This window comes from Puma concolor, chromosome E1 (assembly GCF_028749965.1).
Source record: "Puma concolor isolate L17-30 chromosome E1, mPumCon1.1.hap2, whole genome shotgun sequence".
NCBI classification, from domain to species: Eukaryota; Metazoa; Chordata; class Mammalia; order Carnivora; family Felidae; genus Puma; species Puma concolor.
In genome coordinates, this window is record NC_141680.1 from 36270853 (window position 1) to 36296980 (window position 26128).

Consider the following 26128-nt stretch of genomic DNA (forward strand, 5'->3'; position numbering starts at 1 on the left):
AATGTTTATTTATTTTTGAGAGAGAGAAAGAGCATGAACAGGGGAGGAGCAGAGAGATAGGGAGACAGAGAATCAGAAGCAAGCTCCAGGCTCTGAGCTGTTAGCACAGAGCCTGATGCAAGGCTGGAACTCACGGACCACGAGATCATGACCTGAGTCGAAGTCAGACACTTAACCGACTGAGCCACCCAGGCGCGCCTTCATTTTTTTTTCCTAAACATGTTTTTTTCCCCTCAAAATCCTTCATAAAGCAATATTCAAAAGTGCATTGTGTTTAGCTAAAAGGCCTTGTGGTTAGTTATTATAGATTATATTCTTGACCAAGAACATATCAAATAAATTATAATTAATAATAAACTCTAAGAGGGGAGATATACTAATAGTTAAAAAATATATGAAGTTATATTTTGTACCTTACAAAGTGATATATTTTATAAAAATATGTATTATATATATATATATATATATATATATAATTTTTTTTAATGTTTATTTTTGAGAGAGAGAGCACCCAAGTAAACAGGGGAGGGGCAGAGAGAGAGAGGGAGACACAGAATTTGAACAGACTCCAGGCTCTGAGCTGTCAGCACAGACCCTGATGTGGGTTTCAGACTCACAAACTGTGAGATCATGGCCTGGGTCGAAGTCAAACCCTTAACTGACTGAGCCACTCTGGCGTCCCTGGGTTATATATTTTTTATGTTTATTTATTTATTTTGAGAGAGAGAGAGAAAGAGAAGGAGAAACCCAAGCAGTCTGTTCTAGCAGTGCAGAGCCCGATGTGGGGCTCAAACTCACAAATCACGACCTCATGAGATCATGACCTGAACTGAAATCAAGAATCGGACATTTAACCAACTGAGCCGCCCAGGCGCCCCCTGCGAATATTGATTCTAAAAGAACCTTGTTATATTATAAAATCTACTCTATAATAAAACAGATAGGCTACCTACAATGAATACAAATAAATTTCTTACATCTTATCTCCTTTTCTTTCTTTTTTTTCCCCCTCCAAAGTACTTATCATGGTCTAAGTGCTTTAAAGGTAACTCTGATACTTTTAAAATACTAAGCCATTTACTTATTTAGTATATTTCCCTCCACTTACAATCCATGTGGTTTACTTACTACTGTATCTTTAGCATTTAGAAAAGTGCCTAGCACATAGTGCCCACTCAGAATGTGTTTGTTAAGTGAATTATTTGTTTTAGATGTTAGGAAGACTTTTTTTGGATAATATAAATGGTCTGTCAGCTCCAGTTAGTGGAGGTTTTGTGTTTTTTGTATTTTGTGTGGTTTGTTTTTTGGTTTTTGTAGGGGCATTTAGAATCATTCCATTGATCTTTGAAATGTGCTCGAAACAGTAAGCAATCAATAAATATTTGATAGCTTTTCTCCCACTGAAAAGTATTTTTAACAGTAAGACTGACTTCACCTTTTCCCCTTCTCTCTTCCGTATCGTTCAATTTATTAGAATCTAACCATGCATGTGCTCGGTAGCAGTCCACATCGATGCCTCTAGGAGACTCTCTAATTCTTCACTGCTACTCCACTCTAGCTTTTTTAAAGCATGCCTGTAGGTTTAATAGATCTTCCAGAACACCCCTCCCTCAATACACCTACTTACTGTGTCCCTTTCCCAAAACAAAATTAAGTAGGAGGGATACTTTTAGTACATCAAAAATATATACCATATGGTAACTATATTTTACTTATATTCCAAAAAGGAACCTTAAAGAGATGATGATTGTAATTCTCTTATTTATTTAATCCAGCAACATGCTGTGCCAGAACTTCACTGACAAGTTATAAACTGATTAACAGATTATTAATATGGACTTAAACCTGGGAGGGTTTTTTTTGTATCCTTCTTAGAGATACTAAGGCAAGTATTTCCCATAGAGTTTCTAGAATAAAATCCTATCTCTTTCTACTCTGGACACAGAGCCACTAAATGATATAAAGGTCTCAACTAATAATTTCCAGGAGTGAAGTGGTACATTACAAAATAACAAAAGTCTAGTTTCTAACGTTTGTCTAATAATTAGAACATACTTTGTTATTTACCTAGGCCCTTGTCATAAGCCAGACGGCTTTCTCTAACTTTACAAAAGGCTAGGAGTTGGGTTGAGGAGTTCAGAATTTTTTTTAACATTTATTTATTACTGAGAGACAGAGACAGAGCCTGAGCATGGGAGGGGCAGAGAGGGGGGGAGACACAGAATCAGAAGCAGGCTCCAGGCTCTGAGCTGTCAGCACAGAGCCTGACACGTGGCTCGAACTCACAAACCGTGAGATCATGACCCGAGCCAGAGTCGGACGCTTAACCGACTGAGCCACCTGGGTTTAGGAGTTTTAATTATGGATCACTGGTCTTGGTGTCCATGTATGACAAAAAGTGGGCTAGGCTATCTCTGGTTTAAAGTTTTCTACAACTTTCATTTCTCTGAGAACTTTGGGGATGACCTAGCTGGATTTAGGGTATGCTCTGCCATTGTGAACAAGAAATTGAAGGTGAGAATTCTAATTAATATTAATTTTACTAAACACAGTTTTCTCTGAAGTAACGTTAAGGTAAAAGTGTTCTGTGAGAAAACCACATGATGGGTTATAACCAAGGAACATATAGGTTCCTATAGGAAGCTTCGTGGCAGAAGAATGGCAGTACGGGGGGGTTGCCAATGATTCTAACATTACGGACCTTCTTTGTTGCTGTATTGCACAGTTCATACCGCCAGAGAATTGTAGTCAATAAGGTTGTATCTTCAGAGGCGCTTGCGTTGCTCAGTCGGTTAAGCGGCCCACTTCGGCTCAGGTCATGATCTCATGGTTCATGGGTTTGAGCCCTGCGTCGGGCTCTGTGCTGACAGTGCAGAGCCTGCTTGGGATCCTCTCTCTCCACCCCTCCCCTGCTTGTGCTCACGTGCATGGTCTCTCAAAGTAAATAACTTAAAAACAATAAAGTTGTATCTTCAGGTACTAGAAGATCTTTCAGGAATGATGCATCCAGAAAAATGTTTACGTTGCCCTTAAAAAGTGTTTGTACATGTTATTCCTTCATGTATTGTATTCTTGTAGGAGAGATTAACAAATAAATGAAGTAACAGATTTCAAGTATTGTGATTTACTGTCTTATGTGTGTGATATACTGTTTTGAGAAAGCAAGGTGTAAGGGGCTAAAGAGTAATTAGTGGGGAAGGGTGTTTACTTAGGAAGGCCTCTTGGAGGAGGTGATTTGCATCCTGACAGGAGGGAGGTACAGGTGTACAGAACAGTCTAGAGGAATACATGTTTCAGGATGACCAAATAGCATCTGTAAAGGCTCTGAGGCAGGGACAAACTGGCCTGTTTGAGGAATGGTTTTCACTTCTCTTCTCTGAGACTTTTTGTTTTAACTACTGTGTTGAGGGGCGCCTGGGTGGCGCAGTCGGTTAAGCGTCCGACTTCAGCCAGGTCACGATCTCGCAGTCCGTGAGTTCGAGCCCCGCGTCAGGCTCTGGGCTGACGGCTCAGAGCCTGGAGCCTGTTTCCGATTCTGTGTCTCCCTCTCTCTCTGCCCCTCCCCCGTTCATGCTCTGTCTCTCTCTGTCCCAAAAATGAATAAACGTTGAAAAAAAATAACTACTGTGTTGACTTAACCCTTTTGTAAGGGTTACCCAGAACATCCATCTTTATAAATATAAGGGGAAATTCTCATTCCCACCCTACCTTGTAGCAGCATTGACACACTCAAATACTTTGAACTTCTTGAAATGCTTTCTCCCCTTTGCTTCCAGGACACCCCCTCCCCTGGTGGCTCCTGGATCTCTAAGTGTTGGAGTTCCCCAGAGCTTAAAGCTCAGCCCTCCTCTCTACATAATCTGGGTAGCTCAAGTCCCATGTCTGTAAATGCCTTCCACACGTCTGTTCACAGATTTGAATCTCCGGCCCTCAAGCCTTTCCTGAACTGCTGCATCCAGTTGCTTTCTTTTATAATTTTCCCACATATATATTTCTGTCCTGCTTAGGTTACTCCCAGTAGAAATAGCCTTCTTTGAAGGCCAATCAAAATGCCACAGTTTATGCAAAGCCTCACCTGACACCCTGTTAATGACCCTCAGATCTAGTTTAGAGATCAGTTCAAGGCAGAAGTTTATATTGCATCATTAACAGACATTTCTTACTGGAAGTGCTTCTAGCGAAATAGGTCAAAAGCAACTTGTGTTGAATCACCTAAGCTGTTCTGCTAAAAATGTATTATAGGGGCACCTGGGTGGCTTAGCTGGTTCAGCGTTGGGCTCTTGGTTTCAGCTCAAGTCATGATCTCACAGTTCAAGGATTCAAGCCCCGAGTCGGACTCTGTGCTGATAGCACAGAGCCTGCTTGAGATTCCCTCTGTCTCCTTCTCTTTCTGACCACCCCCCCCCCCCCCGCCGCGCTCATGCATGCTCTCTTTCTCTTTCAAAATAAATGAACTTAAATAAATAGGTAAGTAAGTAAATAAAGTATTGTTAAAGTGCTAAGTCTGGGAATGGGCAAAAAATGTTACGGTAGGGTTGTTCATCCAACTGAATTATATTCACCAACAAGCTGCAAAGAAAGAAGGCTTGGAGAACAAAAGACCAAGAATAACCCAAGACAGTCCTGAAGAAGAACAATAAAAACACTAACCTGCCCTACTAGATATCAAGACTTACTATAAAGCTGTAATTATTTATATTTTGTAGTATTGCATCATCTGCCCTTCCTGTGTCCTTTCTGCACAATTTAGTGCTAAAGCTGGTAGTTAGGGCAGAGCAGTATGAAGCACCATAGGGTGAAGTGGGGTGGGGGTTGGGCAGGTATGTAACCCACACAAGCTTGGGAGTATATCATGAGGGAATAACCTAGTGGAGAGAGGTGCCACGGCCCTGGCAGCATGAAGGACATCCATGCAAAGGGGCAGTCTGGCTTTGGGTGTCAGGTCTTTTTTTTAAAAAAAATTTTTTTTAATGTTTATTTATTTTTGAGACAGAGAGAGACAGAGCATGAATGGGGGAGGGTCAGAGAGAGAGGGAGACACAGAATCCAAAACAGGCTCCAGGCTCTGAGCAGTCAGCACAGAGCCCGACGCGGGGCTCAAACTGGAACTCACGGACCGCGAGATCACGACCTGAGCCGAAGTTGGACGCTTAACCGACTGAGCCACCCAGGCGCCGCGGGTGTCAGATCTTAAACAGGGTGACAAAGACCTCCCCAAGAAAGACACCCTAGGCATAGGGTGTGAGAGCCTGAGCAGGTGAGGAAGGCAGCATCCACATAGAGTGGGGATGGGGGAAATCTGGACTGGAGACTCAGAAGATGTATGTGGAGAGAAGGACACTGGCTGGAAGTGGCAAGAAAGACCGCAAAAGATTGTGGCCCTGGAAGTCAAAGGATGAGAGGGCTTTAGAATGGAAGCAGTCGTTAGCAGGCTCAGCTGGTGTGGAGACGTCATGTAGGGTGAAGATCGAATTTGTAGGTGTAGGTTTGAGCAGTTTGAGTTGCAGGGCCAGTAACAGGAGTGAATGTTGAAGTCAAGAAAAGAGGAACAAGAAAGTGTCAAGGACTCAAAACAGGTAGTTGTAATGGGAAGAGGGAAAAGGACAACGTGAGTTGCCTGAGCAGTGGAGGGGGTGGGAGGGAAGGTACGCTTAGTATGGGAGGGACCTTGTTGCTTGTGTACTTAGAAGGGTCCAGTAGAAAGAGAAATTGAAAACAAAGGAGTGAAGGAAGATCATTGATTTATCAGAATCCTGGAGGAAGGGTGGAGGCGAAGGGTTCACATATCCTGGCTATAATTAAAATCTACTTTGATGGGACACCCCAGTTTTTCCTAGTCCTTTGCTATTATAAACAATGCTGTAGTGAATAACCTTACATATAATTTTATGCTTGTATTTATGATTCCTGTAAGTGGGATTGCTGGATCAAAACATACATTTAAAATTTTGATAGACATTGCCAAACTGCCTGCCAAGAGCCCTTTGTCCTCTCACTGGTGATGTATTGTACGAGTTCTTTACTGTTGGACATATTTCGAGTTCAGACATCCCTTCCTTACGCACAGCTATGGAAAGAGAGAGAATGAGGTATTTAAAGAATCCTGTACTGTACATAATGTTTTCATGCTGTTTTCTAGCATATACTCCCCCCCACCAAATATCTTTTTCTTCAAAGAGTATCCCAGGTTGGTGATTGTTAGTGGAATATGACGTTTAGAATTGAGAAAAACAATTTAAAATAAAAAGCAATTGGAGGGGGACCTACTTGTCAAAAGTTTAAGAGTTCTTTTAAAACCATATGACTTGAAATACTTTTGGACTGCTGTGAAAAGCTCTTGTTAGCAGGGTTTGGTATGTGAAGCCAGCCAGTGGTCAGTGTGTGGCTGCATTCTTCAGGGGATGTGCTTAGCATACAGAACAGGAAATGGTAACAGAGCCAGCATTCTTGTGCAGAAGAATCTTCCATCCTCCTCCATTTGTGGTTGACCATTTAGTTCCTATTTCTTCACTTTTTCCAAACTTGAATTTGTATAGTAGTTGAACCTTATCCTGTAATCTTTTGTGATTAAAGATTCCTACTATAAAATGTGTGTAGTTAAAAATATCTAAACAGTTAAAGGGCTCAGTTTTTTTTTTTATCTCCTCATTTTGAAATATTTTAGACTTTCAGAAAAATTGCTAAAGCAGTACAGAATTCCTGGTTACCCATCACCCATCATCAAGTGTTAACTAACCATAGTATATACAATTATTAAAACAGACAGTTGACATGGGTACAATATCATTAGCTAAACTGTAGACTTATATTAGGATTTTACCAGTTTTTCCACTACTGTCTTCTGGTTCAGGATCCAGTCCAGCATCCCACCTTGCACTGAGTTAAGTGTCCCCAGTCTCTTCTAACATGTGACAGTTCCTCAGTCTTGACCTTGAGGCGTGAAGAGTATTGGTTAATTATATTGTAAAATGTCCCACCATTTGAGCTTCTCTGGTGATTTTTTGTGATTAGATTGAGGTTATATGTTTTGACAAGAATGCCACAGAAGCAGTGTGCCTTAGTGGTGACTAACTTAGATTGCTTGGTGTAGCTGCTGTGTGTTGGCTTTCTCCACCATCGTTGCTGTTTTTCCCTTTATAGTTCATAAGTGTCTTGGGGGATCTCCTCGGAGACTGTGCAAATATCCCGTTTCTCTTCAAACTTTCAGCTACTTATTTTAATATCCGTCACTGGATCTTACAGTCATTACTGTAGTGATCCAATGCTTATTTTCTGTTTTCTTCATCCATTCTACATTAACTTTAATTCTTCTGTGAGGGTGAGCCCCTTCCTCCCTTCTGCCTGCCTGCCTGTCTGCCTGCCTGCCTTCCTTCTTTCCTTCCTTCCTTCCTTCCTTCCTTCCTTCCTTCCTTCCTTCCTTGTTTGAACTCACGGATATTTATTTTATTCTGTGGGTTATCTAGTGCTATCATTTATTTTGTTGCTCAAATTGTTACAGCTTTGGAATTGGGGGGCTTTTTCCAGGTTGACTTATGTATCTTTCACTTCCTTTCTGGCACCAGCAGATGCCCCCCGCTCTTTTATTTTTCTGTGTCCCCTCACTACAGTTCACTGCTACTCAGGGATTGAATGTGCTTGTTGATTGAAACGTGATTGCCTGTAGCATTTCTTTGATGCTTATGTTGTGTTTTTCCATTTGTTTACACTATATATTACCTCCTTTTGGATTTTTGTATTAGTGTCTAGAATAGGGTAAAATAAAATACAATTTTAAGAAAAATGGATTATATGTTGTATATTTCATGATTTTGCTTGTGACAAAGGATAAGGAATTTCTTCTGTAACTTCATTTATTGTATATAAGCTTTTTTCCTCACATATATCCTCATATGATAAGTTCAGGAACCAGCCACAGCTGATGGTTGGGGTTCGAAGAGAATAAAAGATGGAAAATTTACTGCTTTTAATCTTCAGTACTTTCTCCCTATTTATTTATTTATTTGTATGTATGTATGTTCATCCATTCCTTCGTCTTTACTGAGGTACAACTGACAAAATTGTAAGGTATATATGTTCTCCCCCTTTAAAATCTTGCTTGGAGGGGCGCCTGGGTGGCGCAGTCGGTTAAGCGTCCGACTTCAGCCAGGTCACGATCTCGCGGTCCGTGAGTTCGAGCCCCGCGTCGGGCTCTGGGCTGATGGTTCAGAGCCTGGAGCCTGTTTCCGATTCTGTGTCTCCCTCTCTCTCTGCCCCTCCCCCGTTCATGCTCTGTCTCTCTCTGTCCCAAAAATAAATAAACGTTAAAAAAAAAAAAAAAAAAAAAAATTAAAAAAAAAAAAATAAAATAAAATAAAATCTTGCTTGGAGAGGGGCGCCTGGGTGGCTCAGTTGGTGACTGACTTCGGCTTAGGTCATCATCTCACGGTTTGTGGGTTCTAGCCCCGCATCGGGCTCTGTGCTGACAGCTCAGAGCCTGGAGCCTGCTTCAGATTCTGTGTCTCCTTCTTTCTCTGTCCTTTGCCAGCATGTGCTCTATCTCACTCTGTCTCTCAACAATAAATAGATGTAAAAAAATAAATAAATAAAATCTTGCTTGAGAAGGGGAAATGGAATCAGTTCCTTCTTTTTTTTTTTTTTTAAATTTTTTTTTTTTTCAACGTTTTTATTTATTTTTGGGACAGAGAGAGACAGAGCATGAACGGGGGAGGGGCAGAGAGAGAGGGAGACACAGAATCGGAAACAGGCTCCAGGCTCCGAGCCATCAGCCCAGAGCCTGACGCGGGGCTCGAACTCACGGGCCGCGAGATCGTGACCTGGCTGAAGTCGGACGCTTAACGCCACCCAGGCGCCCCGGAATCAGTTCCTTCTTAGTGGGTGTTTGAAGTGAGATTTTTTTTCTTTTTGGCATATTTACCGGGTAGTGTGTTGACCAAGGTGCTAATGTATGCTGAGAATGAAAATTGGTAAAAATATAAATAATACCATTTGAAAATTATGGTTTTTTAAAGCTTGCATCAAAGATGGCTTCTTTTGAAGTAATTGACACATAAGTATTTATTATATTCTTATTGATATTTAATGTTTAGACAAGCTTTTAGAATAGGAAAAATAACTAATAATATCATGTTGAAAACCGAGTACTTTGCTTTTTGTGTTAAAAAGTATTTATTGGGTGCCTGGGTGGCTCAGTTGGTTAAGTGTTCAAACTTGGCTCAGGTCATGATCTCACGGTTCGTGGATTTGAGCCCCACTTCAGGCTCTGTGCTGGCAGCTCAGAGCCTGGAGCCTGCTTCAGTTTCTGTCTCTGTCTCTGTCTCTGTCTCTGTCTCTCTCTCTCAAAAATAAATAAATATTAAAATTAAAAAAAAAAGTATTTATTTAGTACCCACTATACCAGATACTAGAAATATTATTAAAGTGCTCTCTGTGTCCAAATATTTTATAAAACAGGATTCATAATTTTTAAATATTAACTCAATTTCCCAATTTTAAATAACATTGATGAATCTAGACTAAAGTTTCTCCAAGTCTAAATTCCCTACTTTTCTGTAGTCATTGTGAATCGTTGGTATATCTGTCCTTAGACCTTTTTTTTTTATATATGCACATAGATAATACATACTTATAATATCTTTGTAAGATAAATGGCTATATACTCCTAAGTATTTTCCTGTAGTTTGCTGTTTGTTTTTTATTAAAAAATGTGTGTTCACAGTTTTTCCATTTTGATAGAGAGCCACCCAAAGCCACCCCCACCCCACCCCCCTGCCAGCTTTTGATAAATTGAACAGTTGAGAAGGGTTAAAGATGATGATGACCCAGAGTCAAAGATCATATAACAAACATTGAAAGGCGGTGTGTTTTTTATACAGTGAATCATGCCTTGATAATCTATGGCTTTTTGAGAGAATTAACAGAGAGCTAGCAGCCGTATTTTAGGCTTTGAAAAACACTTTGATGAATTTCCAGACCAAGAATATTTAAAGCTTGTAGTTGCTTTGTGTTTGAGAGAAACACTTGTCTTATAGAGGGCAAATGTAGAGATAGAAACAAAGAAAATGAACAAATAGTTGTTTTTGTGAAAAAGGATTTCAATCTTGGTCATCCTTCGATTATTAGTGATATCTAACAGTTTCAGATATGGCAGTGGGGTGAGAGGAGGGTGGAGTAAACATTTCCAAGTGTACTGGAATGTTTTGCATGTTAAATATGCAAGATGATTAGAATAGATTTCAGGAGGGTTTCAGAGTTGTGTGAAAAGACAAAAGGATTAAATGGTGTGCCATTTATTGGTAAAGAGTTAGGTAAGACATGATCCAAGTGCTGATTTCTGAGCCATGATTATCTTTTAAACTAGAGGCTTAAGGAGGTGTTTTTAAATAAAATTAAAACAAAGCCCCCAAACCCTCATTTTAACAGAGTAGATTATGGAGCACCTGGGTGGCTCGTTCGGTTAAGCATCCAACTTTGGCTCAGGTCATGCTCTTGTGGTTCATGAGTTCGAGTCCCACATCAGGTTCTCAGCACAGAGCTGGCTGTGGATCCACTGTGGATCCTGTGTCCCCCTCTTTCATTGTCCCTCCCCTGCTCGCTTGCTCTCTCTCTCTCAAAAATAAATAAACATTAAAAAAAAAAGCCCCAAACAACAACAACAACAACAGTAGGTTACAGAGATCTTATTATCCTGAGAGGTAGAGCAAGCCAGATATACCCAGTAAATACGTGATCTTGTTATCTCTTGTATAATATTTCCTTCTTCCCAGGAGTGGTCCTGAACCTCTGAAGGCTGTAGAACAGAATGTGAGAATGGTGTTTCAGATCACTTTACAGAAAGTAAACAAAAGCGATTAACTATTGGTTATTTACTCATCTGCTGTTCTCAAGACTACTGATGTTTTTCACTGAAATACAGGAGAAAATTATATTTCCTCTCCAGTGGTTGCTAGGGCTTTATTGTAATCTATAAATTATTCCTCCCCTAAAGCCAGCGTTTTAAAATAAAGGAGAGAAAATATAAGTAAATCCTATGGAAATTCAGCCTATTTCCATCTATCCATTTCCTAGGTAAGAAACATACAGATACCCCTGTACAAATTTGCAGATGCCTTCCTCGGGACAGAATGGACATAACTTGTATGTATCCTGGAGACTGCCCCAGCGTGTCATTTTCCCGTGGGCTGCCTCCCTAGTTGAGCAGATTTCTTTAGCTTCAATCAGGGCACCATTTGGCTTTATTGACTAAACAACTGTTGGGAGCCTTCTTCACGTCAGTCTTGATACGCTGGGCACTGGGGATAGGTTAGGACAACAAATAAGATTCTCTGCTACCCACTACTCACCCAGGTCCATGGAAGCCCTTCATCTCTCAGTGACAGTGAAACAGCGCCCCCTTTGTTCAGAAATATCCTCAGGGCCAGGACATTCATACCTCTCCTTTAGTAATCAGAATTTTCTTAAACCCAAAGTATAATTAACATCTAGGGTTAGTCCATCTAACTGTGTCTAGAGTTAAGGTCCTCAGTGTTTCTTTGGGTCACACACTCCTTTAAGAATCAAAGTTATGAAACTTTCCAGAAAATAAATGTACATACAGAATTTTGTGTTTCTCTTATGCCATACAGAGAGTTGTAAATCAAAAGAGCTTAAGAACCACTGCTTTAGACATTTCACTTTTACTTGTGGAGAAAGAAATGTAAACATAAAAATTAAAATATAAGGTGATAAGTGTTATAGTGGGGATTCATGGAGCTGGTTACCTCTTGTAATTTTGTCTTTACTTTCATTAGACTTAAAAATCTTTGACTCCAAAAGACAGACTTAGGGGGCGCCTGGGTGGCTCGATCAGTTGGGCATCTGACTCTTGATTTTGGCTCAGGTCGTGATCTCGAGGTTTGTGGGACTGAGCCTGCTTGGGAGTCTCTCTCTTCACTGTCTCTGCCCCTCCCCCCTGCTGGCTGGCGCACTCATGCTAGTGCTGTCTCTCTCTCTCTCTCTCTCTCTCTCTCTCCCCTCAGTAAATAAACATTAAAAAAAAAAAAAAGACAGACTTATGTAACAGAGTTGCTTGCACTTTTATTTGGCTTATTTCAGATGAAGTCAAGCAGGCTACTTAGGAAAACACTGGACATTTCCAAGTTGTCCTTCGTGGAATAATTTATCTTCAGTAATTGTAAACTTACAGTGTCTCAGAACATAAATACTTATGGGGCAGTGGTGACTAACACATGACCTATGTATTCTGTACAGGACTGAGCACACGAGGGAGGCGTTTGATGAATGAAACAACTGAAAATATTTTCTAAAGGCTTGTAGACTTTTAGCCTGATCTCTAAAACCAGTAAGAAAAGGGCACAAAGACCAGATAGCTTTCGCCATGGTATCTCAAGTGAAGCTAAAAGTAATGACACCTGTTTTCTTTTGTGTGTAGTAAAATACATACAGTATACAATTTACCATCTTACTCGGGGTGCCTGGGTTAAGCGTCTGACTTCAGCTCAGGTCATGATCTCACAGTTGTGAGTTCAAGTCCCGCATCGGGCTCTGCGCTGACAGCTCAGAGCCTGGAGCCTGCTTCGGATTCTGTGTCTCCCTCTCTCATAGTCTGTATCTCTCTGTCTCTCAAAAATAAAATAAAAATTAAAAAAAAAAAAAAACAACACAATTTACCATCTTACTCATTTTTTAAAGTACACAGTTCAGCCATGTTAAGAATATTCACATGGTTGCGAGACAGATCTCCAGAGGTTTTTCGTCTTGCAAATATGAAACTCTATACCTATTAAACAAGTCGCTCGTTCCCCCTCCTCCCAGCTCCAGTAACCACCATTCTACTTTCTCTTCTATGAGTTGGACTACTTTAGGTACTCATCTATGTGGAATCATGTGGTATTTGTCTTTTGTGACTGGCTTATTTCACTTAGCATAATGTCCTCAAGATTCATCTCCGTTGTAGTATGTTTCAGGATTTCCTTTCTTTTTAAGGCTGAATAATAAATACTCCATTGTCTATATAGACCGCATTTGATGTGTCCATTCATCTCTTGATGGACATTTGGGTCTTCAACCTCTTGGCTATTTTGAATAATGCTGCTATGAACATGGGTGAGCAAGTATCTCTTCATGATTCTGCTTTCAGTTCTTTTGGATGTATATCTGGAAGGGGTATTACTGGATTGATCATGTGGCAGTTCTGTTTTTAATTTTCTGAGGAAATACCACACTGTTTCCAGGGCAGGTGTACCATTGTATAATCCCACAAACTGTGTACAAGGGTTCTAATTTCTCCACATCTCACCAACTCTTGTTGTTTTCTGTTTGTTTGTTTTGATAGCCATCCTAATGAGTGTGAGGTAATGTTGTAGTTTTGATATGTATTTCTCTGATGATTAGTAATGTTGAGCATCTTTTTGTGCTTTTTGCCTGTTCACATAACATCTTTGAAGGACGCCTATTCTATTAAAACACAATTTAAGGGGCGCCTGGGTGGTGCAGTCGGTTGGGCGTCCGACTTCAGCCAGGTCACGATCTCGCGGTCCGTGAGTTCGAGCCCCGCATCGGGCTCTGGGCTGATGGCTCAGAGCCTGGAGCCTGTTTCCGATTCTGTGTCTCCCTCTCTCTCTGCCCCTCGCCCGTTCATGCTCTGTCTCTCTCTGTCTCAAAAATAAATAAACGTTGAAAAAAAAAAAAAAACCACAATTTAATATGCATCAGAGCACCGTTCCCCTGTAGGCATAGCACTGGAATCCCAAATCAGCGTCCTTCTTTTTGTGGACATTCTCCAGTGACATGCTCAGCCTACAATGTGAGAATCCAGTAAAAACTGGAGGGGGGAAATGGGTTACAAAATCAGTACATTTGATAGAGATTTGACAACCATGTAAGGCACCCAGTGCCACATGTTTGAAGAGGATGTGTTAAGGACACCAGGTAATTGGAATTGGTAGGGCAGTGGTCTTCACATAAAGAGGCAATTGTAATCGAGACTTAGCTAAACAACGGGTGTTGGCAGGGGTGCAGAGAAAGGGGAACCCTCTTGCATTGTTGGTGGGAGTGCAGACTGGTTCAGGCATTCTAGAAAACAGTATGGGGGTTCCTCAAACATTTAAAAATAGAACTAACCGATGATCCAGCAATTTGCACTACTCGGTATCTACCCAAAGAATACAAAAATACTAATTCAAAGGGTAACATGCACCCCACTGTTTATAGCAGCATTATCTACAATTGCCAAACTATAGAAGCAGCCTAAGTGTCCATTGACTGATGAATGGATAAAGATGTGGTATATATATATGCATACACACACACACACACACACACACACACACACACACACACACACACACACACACACACACACACACTGGAATAGTACTCATCCATAAAAAAGAACGAATCTTGCCATTTGCAAAGACATGGATGGAGCTAGAGTGTATAATTCTAAACAAAACAAGTCAGTCAGAGAAAGACAAATACCATATGATTTCACTCATATGTGGAATTTAGAAAACAAAACAAATGAGCAAAGGGGGAAAAAAAGAACAAGCTTGATGGTTCCCAGAAGGGTAGGTTAAATAGGTGATGGGGATTAAGAGGTACACTTGTTGTGATGAGCACTCGGTGATGTATGGAAGTGTTGAATCACTATATTCTACACCTGAAACTAATATTACACTGTATATTAACTCACTGGAATTTAAATAAACACTTAAAAAAAAAAAAAGACCATTAGCTAAAACAGTACAACTTGGCAAATGACTGGTATAAAATAGGAATTGGAAGTCTCCACAAGTCACAGACTGAATGTCAAATAATAGCATGCAACTCCCCTGTAACAACTTTATATTGAATAATTTATATAAATGCTCCCAGTTTCCATTAGGTTCTAATAAGAATTTTCTCTCATTTTGCATATGCTATCTTATGAACCTACTGTTGACCAAAAGTGATGTGTTTTATCTTTTAACAGGTTAATATTTAGGCTTGTCTTTCTTCACTGTATCTTAGTTGGAGGCATTGTTAGTGACAGAATTTCATAATTTCTTTTGTAGTAGGTGCAGTGTAAGAATATTGTGCCTCCAGGGGCGCCTGGGTGGCTCAGTCGGTTAAGCGTCCGACTTCGGGTCAGGTCATGATCTCACGGTTCGTGGGTTCAAGCCCCGCATCGGGCTCTGTGCTGACAGCTTAGAGCCTGGAGCCTGTTTCAGATTCTGTGTCTCCCTCTCTCTCTGCCCCAACCCCCACTTGTGCTCTGTCTTCCTCTGTCTCAAAAATAAACATTAAAAAAATTTTTTTCTTTAAAAGAATATGGTGCCTCCAAGCAAACACTGTAGCAGATACTTTTCCTGTCAGTGCTTTTACTAATCTCAGGAGCTTTATGTCACCACTGCTTGGGGGACCAACAAGAAATGCCACTTTTGAAAACTGTCCCCTGAAATTCACAGCTTTTCCCTCCTCAGCTCTCATGCTGTGTCCCTGAGATCCAGAAGTACAGCCCACACAGTGAGCTATTTTAATGAGTGTAAAATATTTTTATATGGTAAAAGTATAAAAGGGAAGTAAGTTACAGATAAAAAAAACCTCATGTTATTTGGATAGCCCATGACAAATATAAAACATTTTCTTTGTGGGGTGCCTGGGTGGCTCACTTGTTTAAGTGTCCGACTCTTGCTGACCCAGGGCTCCATCTCATGAACTGTGGCATCATGTCCAGAGTCAAAACCAAGAGTTGGACCTTTAACAGACTGAGCCACCCAGGCTCTCCACATTATAGCTAATTTTATCAGCATGTGGTTATTTAGTGTTGCACTTCAGGTGACAAATAAGCAGTTATCTTAAACTTACAAGGCAGTAATGAATGGATAGCTCCCAATTCATTAGTAGTATGAATGGTTTTCTCAAAACTTTCTTCCAAAGTGAAAGATAACTTCCATCTAGTTATACTAATTCAAATTTATTTTATTTTTTAAAAAAAATTTTTAATGTTTTTTTTTTTTTTTTTTTTTTTTTTTTGACAGAGAGAGACAGAGCATGGGGGGCGGGGGGGGGGGGGGAGCAGAGAGAGGGAGACACAGAAGCTGAAGCAGGCTCCAGGCTCTGAGCTGTCAGCACAGAGCCCGACGCGGGGCTCAAACTCACAGACCACGAGATCATGACCTCAGCCAAAGTCGGATGCTCAATCGACTGAGCCACCCAGGCGCCCCAATTCAAATTGATTTTAAACTTAATTTACTTTTTTCCTTTTTATGATAGTAATGCGTGCCTACCGTTAAAAAATTTAGAAACTGAGAAATATTAAAAGCAGTAAAAAGTTTTTTTACCTGTTATCTGTAGCCACTTTATATAGCTAGAAGTTTGAGACTACATATATAGATTTATATTCTAAGTTTTGTAATTTTTTCTACTTACATGTATATGCATATATGTATGTATATATATGTGTGTGTATATACATATATATATGCCAACAAGGGCAAAAGGAAAAGCAAAAATCACTCATTATCCAACTACCCAGTCGCAACCACTATCAAAATCATTGTTGTAACAGAGCTTTTTCTAGCCATATTTTTTTAAATTGCTCATACTGTACTGAATTGTTCTTTTGTTCTGTTTTGGTTTTTGAAAGAGAGAGAGAGAGTGTGCGTGTGCACATGTGTGCACGTGAGTGGTGGAGGGACACAGAGGGAGAGAGAGGATCTCAAGCAGTCTCCTTGCTGAGGGACTCAATCGTATAACCGTGAGATCATGACCTGAGCCAAAATCGAGAATCAGATGGTTAACGGGCTGAGCCTCCCAGGCACCCCTGCACTGAATTCTTTCAATTCCCAGTCTCATTTGCAAAATATTTTGAAAATTTTCCATTTCAGGAAGTACCCTTCTACAACACAGTTTTTAATTGCTGCATATTAGTCTCTTATATGGATATGGTGTAATTTGCTTAATCTGTTTTGAAGCATTTAAGTTGTTTGCAGTTTTTTGCTGTTACAAATTATGTCATATGTACACTCTTTCTTTAGAAGTATATATATGTAGGGGCGCTTGGGTGGCTCTGTCGGTTAAGCATCCAACTTCAACTCAGGTCATGATCTCATGGTTTGTGGGTTTGAGCCCCGCAAACTGTGCTGACAGCTCAGCCTGGAGCCTGCTTCGGATTCTGTGTCGTACCCCACCCCCCCCCCGCCCCTCCTCCACTCACACTCTGTGTCTCTCTGTCTTTCAAAAATAAATAAATGTGGAGAATAGCACACATTTTCTGGGATGAACATCATTGGCAAACACTTGGGTTTTAACCATGTGTTAGAGCTCAAGCCCACCAATAGAGTCACAATACTCAGACTCTTAAATGGGTAACTCATGCTGGAGTGGCATTCACATTCTGTGATGTTTTACGTCTCTCATCATTTACAAACAAAAATCAGGGGAAAAAAATAACAACAACCCTCAGAGCCTGGGATAGGGATGAAGAGTTGAGGGCAGGACACTGTGGAAGGGATAAAGAACTTTTTTTAAACTTTAATTTCAGTTATTTATTCAGTTTATATATATATATACACACACACACATATATGTATATATATATTCAGTCATATAATGTCAGTTATTTATAAATATTTAGTTTCAGTGTTATATTTGAGACTGACAGTGTTATAGTAGTTTCAGGTGTATAAGAGAGTGGCTCAACAGTTCCATATACTCCTCAGTGCCCATCAAGATGAGTATACTCATTGATCCCCTTCATCTATTTCACCCATCCCTCCACCCACCTCCCCTCTGCGACCCATGTTTTTGTTCAGGATAGTGAAGTGTCTGGTTTTCAGTTTGTTTCCCCCTCACCACTTTGTTCATTTGTTTCTTAAATTCCACATATGACTGAAATCATATGGTATTTGTCTTTCTTTGACTGGCTTATTTCACTTAGCATAATATTCTCTAGCTCCATCCATGTTGTCGCAAATGGCAAGATTTAATTATTTTTTTTATGGCTGAATAATATTCCATTGTATATATACACCACATCTTCTGGATAAAGCGCTCTTGATTTGCCACAGCAAATACAATTTACGTAAATCTATATTCTCATCTGGTAATTGGTTTTATATTTGTTCAGCTACTCTTGGTAGTGAAATTTGTACTACATCAAAATTCATGATAGCAAATTAATATTAGGAGATGATAATGAAGGTGAAAATGTTTTAATGTTGTAAAGCTAAGAGTTTTGGTGATAAAGTTCTCCAAGTGTGATTGCTTTCATTGTAATTTCTGTCCACCATAGCACCAGTAGTTGACCGTATGACAAAAATGCTTTCTTATACTTGGGTAGAGTTTTAAATTTGAATTTGAGCACACTCTGACTTCTCAGCACCAAAACCAACCTAAATCTCTCAGATGGTGTAATACAAAGCTTAGAGTATGCTTTAATTTTGCTTGGTATATTGTTAGTTTTTAACAACGTTCTTTAATAGTTAAAAAGGATAGCATTTTAAAGGGAGAAATAAAAGTCACTAAAGATCATCCCCCACCATAGCATAATAAGTTACGTTTATTTATACTTTTGCCTTAGGCCATGTGTTTCAGAACTCTCAGAGTTGTGCAGAGTGTATTGTTATAAATTGTAATAATTGCTAACACTTTAAATACTTAGTATGTGTAAGCACTTCACTAAGTCTTTTTTTTTTTTTTTCTTTAATGTTTATTTATTTTTGAGAGAGAGAGACGGGGTGAGCAGGGGAGGTCAAAGAAAGAGGGAGACACAGGATCCAAAGCAGGCTCCAGGCTCTGAGCTGTCAGCACAAAGCCCGACACAAGGCTCCAGCTCACAAACTGTGAGATCATGACCTGAGCCCAAGTTCGGTGCTTAACCAACTGAGCCACCTGGGTGCCCTTCAGTCAGTGACTATTACTGATTTTTTAATAGAATTTTCTCTCTGTAAGTCTTTTCCTTAACCCATTTAAGAAAACGGTTTAAAGTAAATGAATCATTTAAAGATTTTACCATAATTCTTTTTATTTTGTAGGATGAACTTTCTGATGTTAGCCAAGGAGGATCTAAAGCTACCACTCCAGCATCAACAGCTGCGTCAGATGTGGCAGTAATTCCTACGGATACTCCCTTAAAGGAAGATAATGAAGGATTTGTGAAGGCTGCAGATACACCAAATAAGTCAGAGATAAGCAAGCATATTGAAGTACAGGTAGCTCAAGAAACTAGAAATGTATCGACAGGTAAGTGACCTCAGTTCTTACCTCAGTTACTTTCTGGAAAAGATCATGTGGGTATGAAAAGATACATTTTAGGAGTGTTACTGCTTTAGAGTTATAAAATTATCTTCAATTGTAAATAAGCTGAAAAGAGGTGATGATCAAATAAAATTTTGGACAGCTGGGTTTGGGGAGCCTGAAACGCAGGAGAACAGTCTTTTTCTGCCCCTGGCCTTAGATCATAAGTCTTCATCTTTAATTTCTCTGTGTTTCACTCCTTAGTTAGTAAAAAACAAAAACAAGGCGTTCTGGCCTGAGATGCAATGGACTGTGTCCCAAGAAACCCAAAACAAACCGGTTTCTGATATTGACTGTTAATTGAATATATGACATGTTGTCTAACCCCATGTTTCCTAGAACCCACTCCTTAAAATTTTTTTATGTTGAAATGATGAATTTACAACCATTAAAGCAACAGGATTTTTATATTAGGGGCAGTATGTGATATATGCATTATTTATGTCATCTTGTCCTTTTCCTAAGGTTCTGCTGAAAATGAAGAGAAGTCAGAAGTTCAAGCAATCATTGAATCCACTCCTGAGTTGGATATGGACAAAGATCTCAGTGGATATAAAGGCTCAAGGTACCGTAAATGTTAAATTAAGACATCTTATCCTTCCTTTTCCCCTCTCCCAGAAGCATACTGTTGTTCTCTGGTCTCTGGGCAGAAAAAATGCATTCAAATGTTTTGCTGAAGAAATGTTGGTATTATATTCCAGTTTCCACTTTTGAAATGGTTTAAATATTTTGTGAAATGTTGCCATTGCAGCATCAGGGGTTAGAAACATATGGAAGGACAGGGGAAAAAGACAGCCAAGGTGTAACCAATACTTTCTGGAATTTGAGGAAACAGAAACAGGAGTAGGGGAAGTAACAATTTGAGCAAACTTTGTTCCTTTCCCCAGATCAGGAAAACGATTATGTACCCCCTTAAAAAATGATTTCAGGGTGCCTGGCTGGCTCAACTGGTGGAGCATATGGCTCTTGATCTCAGGGTCGTGAGTTCAAGCCCCGTGCTGGGCGTTGGAGCCTACTCAAAAACAAAAACGACTCCCCCCACCCCCTAAACTGTAATGCTATCATTATTGGAAGAAATCAGTCTCATTTTACATGGGGAGGCTGTTTAGTGGTGGCAAGAGAACTGTTATGTGTCATCTAAATCTTAATCAAGGTCGTCTAAAGCATATGGATGTTCAAGAATGTCACTCAGGAGCTACTTCCCTTCTCCTAATTTCATCCATAACATTTATCCTTTAATAATAATGACTATAAAATTACCATTGATTGATCATCCATAACATTTATCCTTTAATAATAATGACTGTAAAATTACCATTGATTGATCACTGCAGACATGGTTAAAAGCATGAACCTAGAGTAAGACTATGTGGGTTCAAATACTGCCTTGGATTTGAATCTGAGATATATTTTTTCATCCATAAAAGAGAATTCTGGGGTGCCTGGGTGGCTCAGTTGGTTAAGCGTCTGACTTCAGCTCAGGTCATGGTCTAGCAGTCCATGAATTCCAGTCGTCCATGAACTCGAGCCCTGTGTCGGGCTCTGTGCTGACAGCTCAGAGCCTGGAGCCTGCTTCAAATTCTGTTTCCCTCTCTCTGCCCCTCGCCAACTCACGCCTCTGTCTCTCTCTTTCTCTCAAAAGTAAATAAACATTAAAAAATTAAAAAAAAGAAAAGGAAAGAATTCTGATAATACTTAAGATGATTGTGAGAAGTAAATGTATGTTAAACCATTGGCAAAGGGCCTACTTTAATAAAATGTTAGGTGGTATTGTCATTATCCTCATTTAATATTTTATATATATATGTATTTACATATATAAACATATATAAATATATATATTAATATATAAATATAATATATAAATATATAAATATTTAAATAAATATTTATTTAATTAATTTATTTATTTATAATTAAATATAATATATAATAAATAATATTATTTATATTATATATATTATATATATTATATATAATATATAAATAAATATAATATAATAAATAATTAATTTATTTAAATAAATAAATAAATATATAAATATAAATATAAAAATATATATTATATATATAAATATATTTATAAATATAAATATAAATATATATTTATTATTATAAATAAATATAATAAATAAATATATATATTATATATTATTTATATATAAATAAATAAATTATATATATATATATAGTTTATTTATTTTGAGAGAGAGCAAGAATCCCAAGCAGGCTCTGCTCTGTTCAGCACAATGCCTGATGCGGGGCTCAAACTCACAAGCCGTGAGATCATGACTAAGCCAAAGTTGGACGCTCAACCAACTGAGCCACCCAGGTGCTCCTCATTTAATATAGTTTTAATTGCAACCTTTTGAAGTAAATATCTTTATCCCCATTTAACAGTCAAGGAAGCTCAGAATTGTATAGTAACTTGCCCAAGATTACCAAGTTAGCAAGTGGAGCTGGCATTCAATCTAAGACTCTCTGATTTCAAAGGCTGTGTCCTGTGAAAACATCTTTTCTTTTCTTTTTTTAATTTAATTTTTTATTTTTTAAAATTTACATCCAAATTAGCATATAGTGCAACAATGATTTCAGGAGTAGGTTCCTTAGTGTCCCTTATCCATTTAGCCCATCCCCCCTCCCACAACCCCTATAATAACCCTCAGTTTGTTCTCCATATTTATGAGTCTCTTCTGTTTTGTCCCCCTCCCTGTTTTTATATTATTTTTGTTTCCCTTCCCTTATGTTCATCTGTTTTTTCTCTTAAAGTCCTTATATGAGTGAAGTCATACGATTTTTGTCTTTCTCTGACTGACTAATTTCACTCAGCATAATACCCTCCAGTTCCATCCACATAGTTGCAAATGGCAAGATTTCATTCTTTTTGATTGCCGAGTGATACTCCATTGTATGTATATACCACATCTTCTTTATCCATTCATCCATCGATGGACATTTGGGCTCTTTCCATACTTTGGCTATTGTTGGTAGTGCTGCTACAAACATGGGGGTGCATGTGTCCCTTCGAAACAGCACACCTGTATCCCTTGGATAGATGCCTAGTAGTGCAATTGCTGAGTTGTAGGGTAGTTCTATTTTTAGTTTTTTTGAGGCACCTCCATACTGTTTTCCAGAGTGGCTGCACCAGCTTGCATTCCCAAAAACATCTTTTCCTTACTGTTTATTTAAAGATGTAAACAATGCAGAGTGTAAAAAGTGAAATTTGCTTTTTATTTGTCCTCTCCTAAGCCTAGGAGATGCTGCTGCTTATAAGCACTTGTGTGCTTTTGTCATTCTGAACCTCTGTAAAAGTTAAAAATATTTTTATTAGACTCATACATGTATGCAGTATTAAGGTCAAGTGGTAATAATACAAAATTTGAAGGGCAGTAGTAGTCCCTTGCCCCTGCCCACCCCTCATTCCCATTCCCAGTAGGCAGTGTCTCTCTCTTCTTCATTATCTTTTTCTCTCCTCCCACCCCCCACCCCCTGCCCCAACAAAAGTGGCTCAACTTTTCTGGGGAAACGAACAGGGCGAGGAAGGCTCTCTGTAGGAACTCCCCTTGCTGGGCAGGACTGCCAGGCCCCAGGTCTGTCTAGAAGGCAGGAGAGGGATCAGCGTCATGCCCCCTTTGGTCCGTCCTGGGAGCAGGGATCCAGGCCCTTGCTACTTGGGGCCGAGGTGGGAAACAGCTTTGCCTGTTTTCCCAGGGTCTCCAGCGAGTGTCCATGCTGTGCTCGGAATTGATACCAACCTTCTTGTGGGGCAGGTCAATGTTGAGCTCAACTCTCCCCCAGTATGTTGAGCCCCAATCGACCTCACTAGAGCGGCCTTCACAGGTTGTCCATGGAGAACTTGGGCTTCGGCACAGCTGAGGCTGTGGTGTGGCGGCAGCCACGTCTTAGTTCTCTTTTGCCATTTTTCTTCAGGTATCGGAATCACATCCTTATGGTTCTCTTCCTTGCTCCTTCTGTTTCTCAGCTGAGATTCTGTGAGAAAATTAAGTCCTAATGCCCCAGGGCATCCCTTGTGCTAATGAGTTAGCTACACTCCTGTGCATCTAGAATGGAGACAACAGTCACTCAAATCACTTTCTGTGTTCTGTGGATCAAATGAGGAACCTGATTTTATTTTATTTTTGTAATTAAAAATTTTTTTTAAATCTTTATTTTATTTTATTTTTTGACAGAGAGAGACAGAGACAGAGAGTGAGAGCAGGGGAGGAACAGAGAGAGAGGGAGACACAGAATCTGAAGCAGGCTCCAGGCTCTGAGCTGTCAGCACAGAGCCCGAAATGGGGCTTGAACCCATGAACAGTGAGTTCATGACGTGAGCTGAAGTCGGATGCTTAACTGACTGAGCCACCCAGGTGCCCCAAGGAACCAGATTTTAAAAACGCTGATACTAGCTGTTGGCTTTACAGTGAAAGATGACAAGGATAGCTCCTTAAATCACCATCCTTCCTTTCATCCTCCCAATATAATTCTGTCTCTGTGTTTGTTAAATTAGCATTCATTATTTAAATCATCATGACTATATAAATACTGATCACAGCTTAGCCACAGAATATATTGATTACGTTTACTTTCTTTTACAACTTTGTTTTTTCTGGACTCAGTAAAACCCTAGTGGGATTTTGTTTTGTTTGCTTAGGCTTAGGTTAGTAGCAGGGCGGGGGCAGAGAGACGGAGAGAGAATCTTAAGCAGACTCCATGCCGACATGGGGCTCAATCTCATGACCTTGAGATCAGGACCTGAGCCAAAAGCAAGAGTTCTCTAGGGGCGGGGGGGAGGTGTCACTGTTCCGGAGGATTGGACCTCACTGTCACAGGGTTTCTTGTGCTTTTGTCCCATCCTTCTGTTTTAGGCTCCCCCTTGCATGCACCTGTCTATAGATTGCTGGTTCCTTCAATTCCTGGGCTTCTCAGAGGTTCTGGCAACGTGCTGTGTTCAATCCTCCCTAAACCCCAGTGGCTTATCAGATTTTCCTGGTCTGTCAAATCAGTTTCTGTTACTGGCCTGTTTTCTATCTTAACAGAATTTTGTTCACATTTCATCTGCTGCAATTTCTTTATCTATTTTCTATGTCCTATTGGGTGACAAATTACTATGTCTAGTCCACCAAGTTTAACTAGAAATCCTGTGCAGGATAATGTTAGTGCACACACAAACATTTCCCCATTTCCTTCCATATTCCTGCAATAAAGGGCTTATATATACAGTTTTGTAACTTGCTTTAAAAAAACAAAAACAAAAAGCACCTCTATATAATGGGCTTCTTTAGTTTGTAAAGCTCTACTTTGATGTTTTTAACTATAAAGTTAAAAGTCTTTAACTTTTATGTATATCCATAACTTACCTCTGTCCTGTTAATGATCAGTTAGGTCATTTCAATTTTAGCTACTATAGGAATGCTACTCTGATCATCCTTTTACATTTGTAATTTCCTTCTTATGACAGGGTTTTTTTATGATTTTTTTAGACATTGGCTTTTTGGGTCAGTGGGTACTTATATTATAAATTTTAATTGATTCTGTAATTTCCCTTAAAAGAAAAATAAAACGGCCATGCCAAGTTATACCCAGATAACATATAACACGGTAGTTAACATCATGCATTCTGAAATCTGACTGTCTAGGTTTGAATCCTGCCTCTTTCTCTCATTTGCTGGACAATCTTGGCAAGTTCCTAAATCTCTTTAGTTTCCTCTTCTATAAAATTGGGATGATAGCGCCTCCTTTATAGAGTAGGTGCAAGGATTCAGTAAGGCATTCTTGGTAAGGCGCTTATACAGTGCCAGATGCCACGCAGAACAGTGCTCTGTTGGCTGTCATTCTGTATTTTCATCCTGTATTTTTGTTTTGTTCTTTTGTTATAAATGTTTATTTATTTATTTTGAGAGAGAGAGAATGCTGTTGTGGGGGGGGGGGGCGTGGGGGGGCGTACAGAGGGAGAGAGAGAATCCCAAGCAGGCTCCATGCTATCAGCACAGAGCCCAGCGTGGGGCTTGATCCCACGACTGTGAGATCCCGAGCTGAAATTAAAGTCAGACGCTCAACTGACTGAGCCACCAGGCACCCCTCTTCAGTCATTGTATCTGTGAAATTTGATGAGAATTTCTTAGGAAACCTTTCAGAAATCTTTTGAAATTATGTTTTGTATTAAATATAAATTTAATAGGCAATTACTTGCCTATTGTATTCATTTTACACTGTTGACAGCGTCTTTGTAACATTTGTTGATTTGTTTGTGTTGTTTTTGTTGCATAGCACTCCCACCAAAGGCATAGAGAACAAAGCTTTTGATCGCAATACAGAATCTCTCTTTGAAGAACTGTCTTCAGCTGGCTCAGGCCTAATTGGAGATGTGGATGAAGGAGCGGATTTACTAGGTATGATAGCTTATCTGAAGAAGTATCATACTGTTTTAAAAATAGATTTTAAATGATTTAATTGAACATTACTTTAAAATGTCCTCAACAGTTCAGTAGCACACAGTGATTGCACTTTCAGGTAATTAATAGGAAAGTATTCTTTGAGATTATGAAAATTTTAAATGAAAGCATCTTTGCATGTGGATGTCTCTCAAATTGAATTGCATTTAAATTTGTATTTTGAAATTCACATAGCACATTTTATTGAGTCTGTGCTATATTCCAAGAACAATATTACACATAAGGAGCACAGTGGGGTGGGTGTGGGTGTGTGTGTGTGTGTGTATAGACTGATAGATAGTTCCTGGCTTAAGTACATTTCTTTTCTTTTTTCTTTCTTTTTTCTTTTTTTTTTTTTAATATTTACTGATTTTGGGGAGAGTGCAGGTGGGGGAGGGGCAGCGAGAGGGGGCCAGAGG

At 39.5% G+C, this 26128-nt stretch overlaps 1 protein-coding gene and 1 pseudogene across 6 annotated transcripts in view; one reads left to right on the forward strand and one right to left on the reverse strand.

Annotated features, from left to right (window-relative positions):
* The window catches only part of SPAG9 (sperm associated antigen 9), a 134073-nt gene that overhangs the window by 66626 nt on the left and 41319 nt on the right, over window positions 1–26128 (forward strand). For all 6 annotated transcript variants that reach the window (XM_086686951.1, XM_086686952.1, XM_086686954.1 and 3 more), the window contains 3 exons: window positions 19014–19221; window positions 19741–19840; window positions 25546–25667. In XM_086686951.1, coding sequence (XP_086543077.1) covers window positions 19014–19221; window positions 19741–19840; window positions 25546–25667 — 430 coding nt within the window. The remainder of the gene's footprint in view (window positions 1–19013; window positions 19222–19740; window positions 19841–25545; window positions 25668–26128) is intronic.
* Window positions 22927–24130, reverse strand: LOC147574264 (copper transport protein ATOX1 pseudogene; annotated as a pseudogene).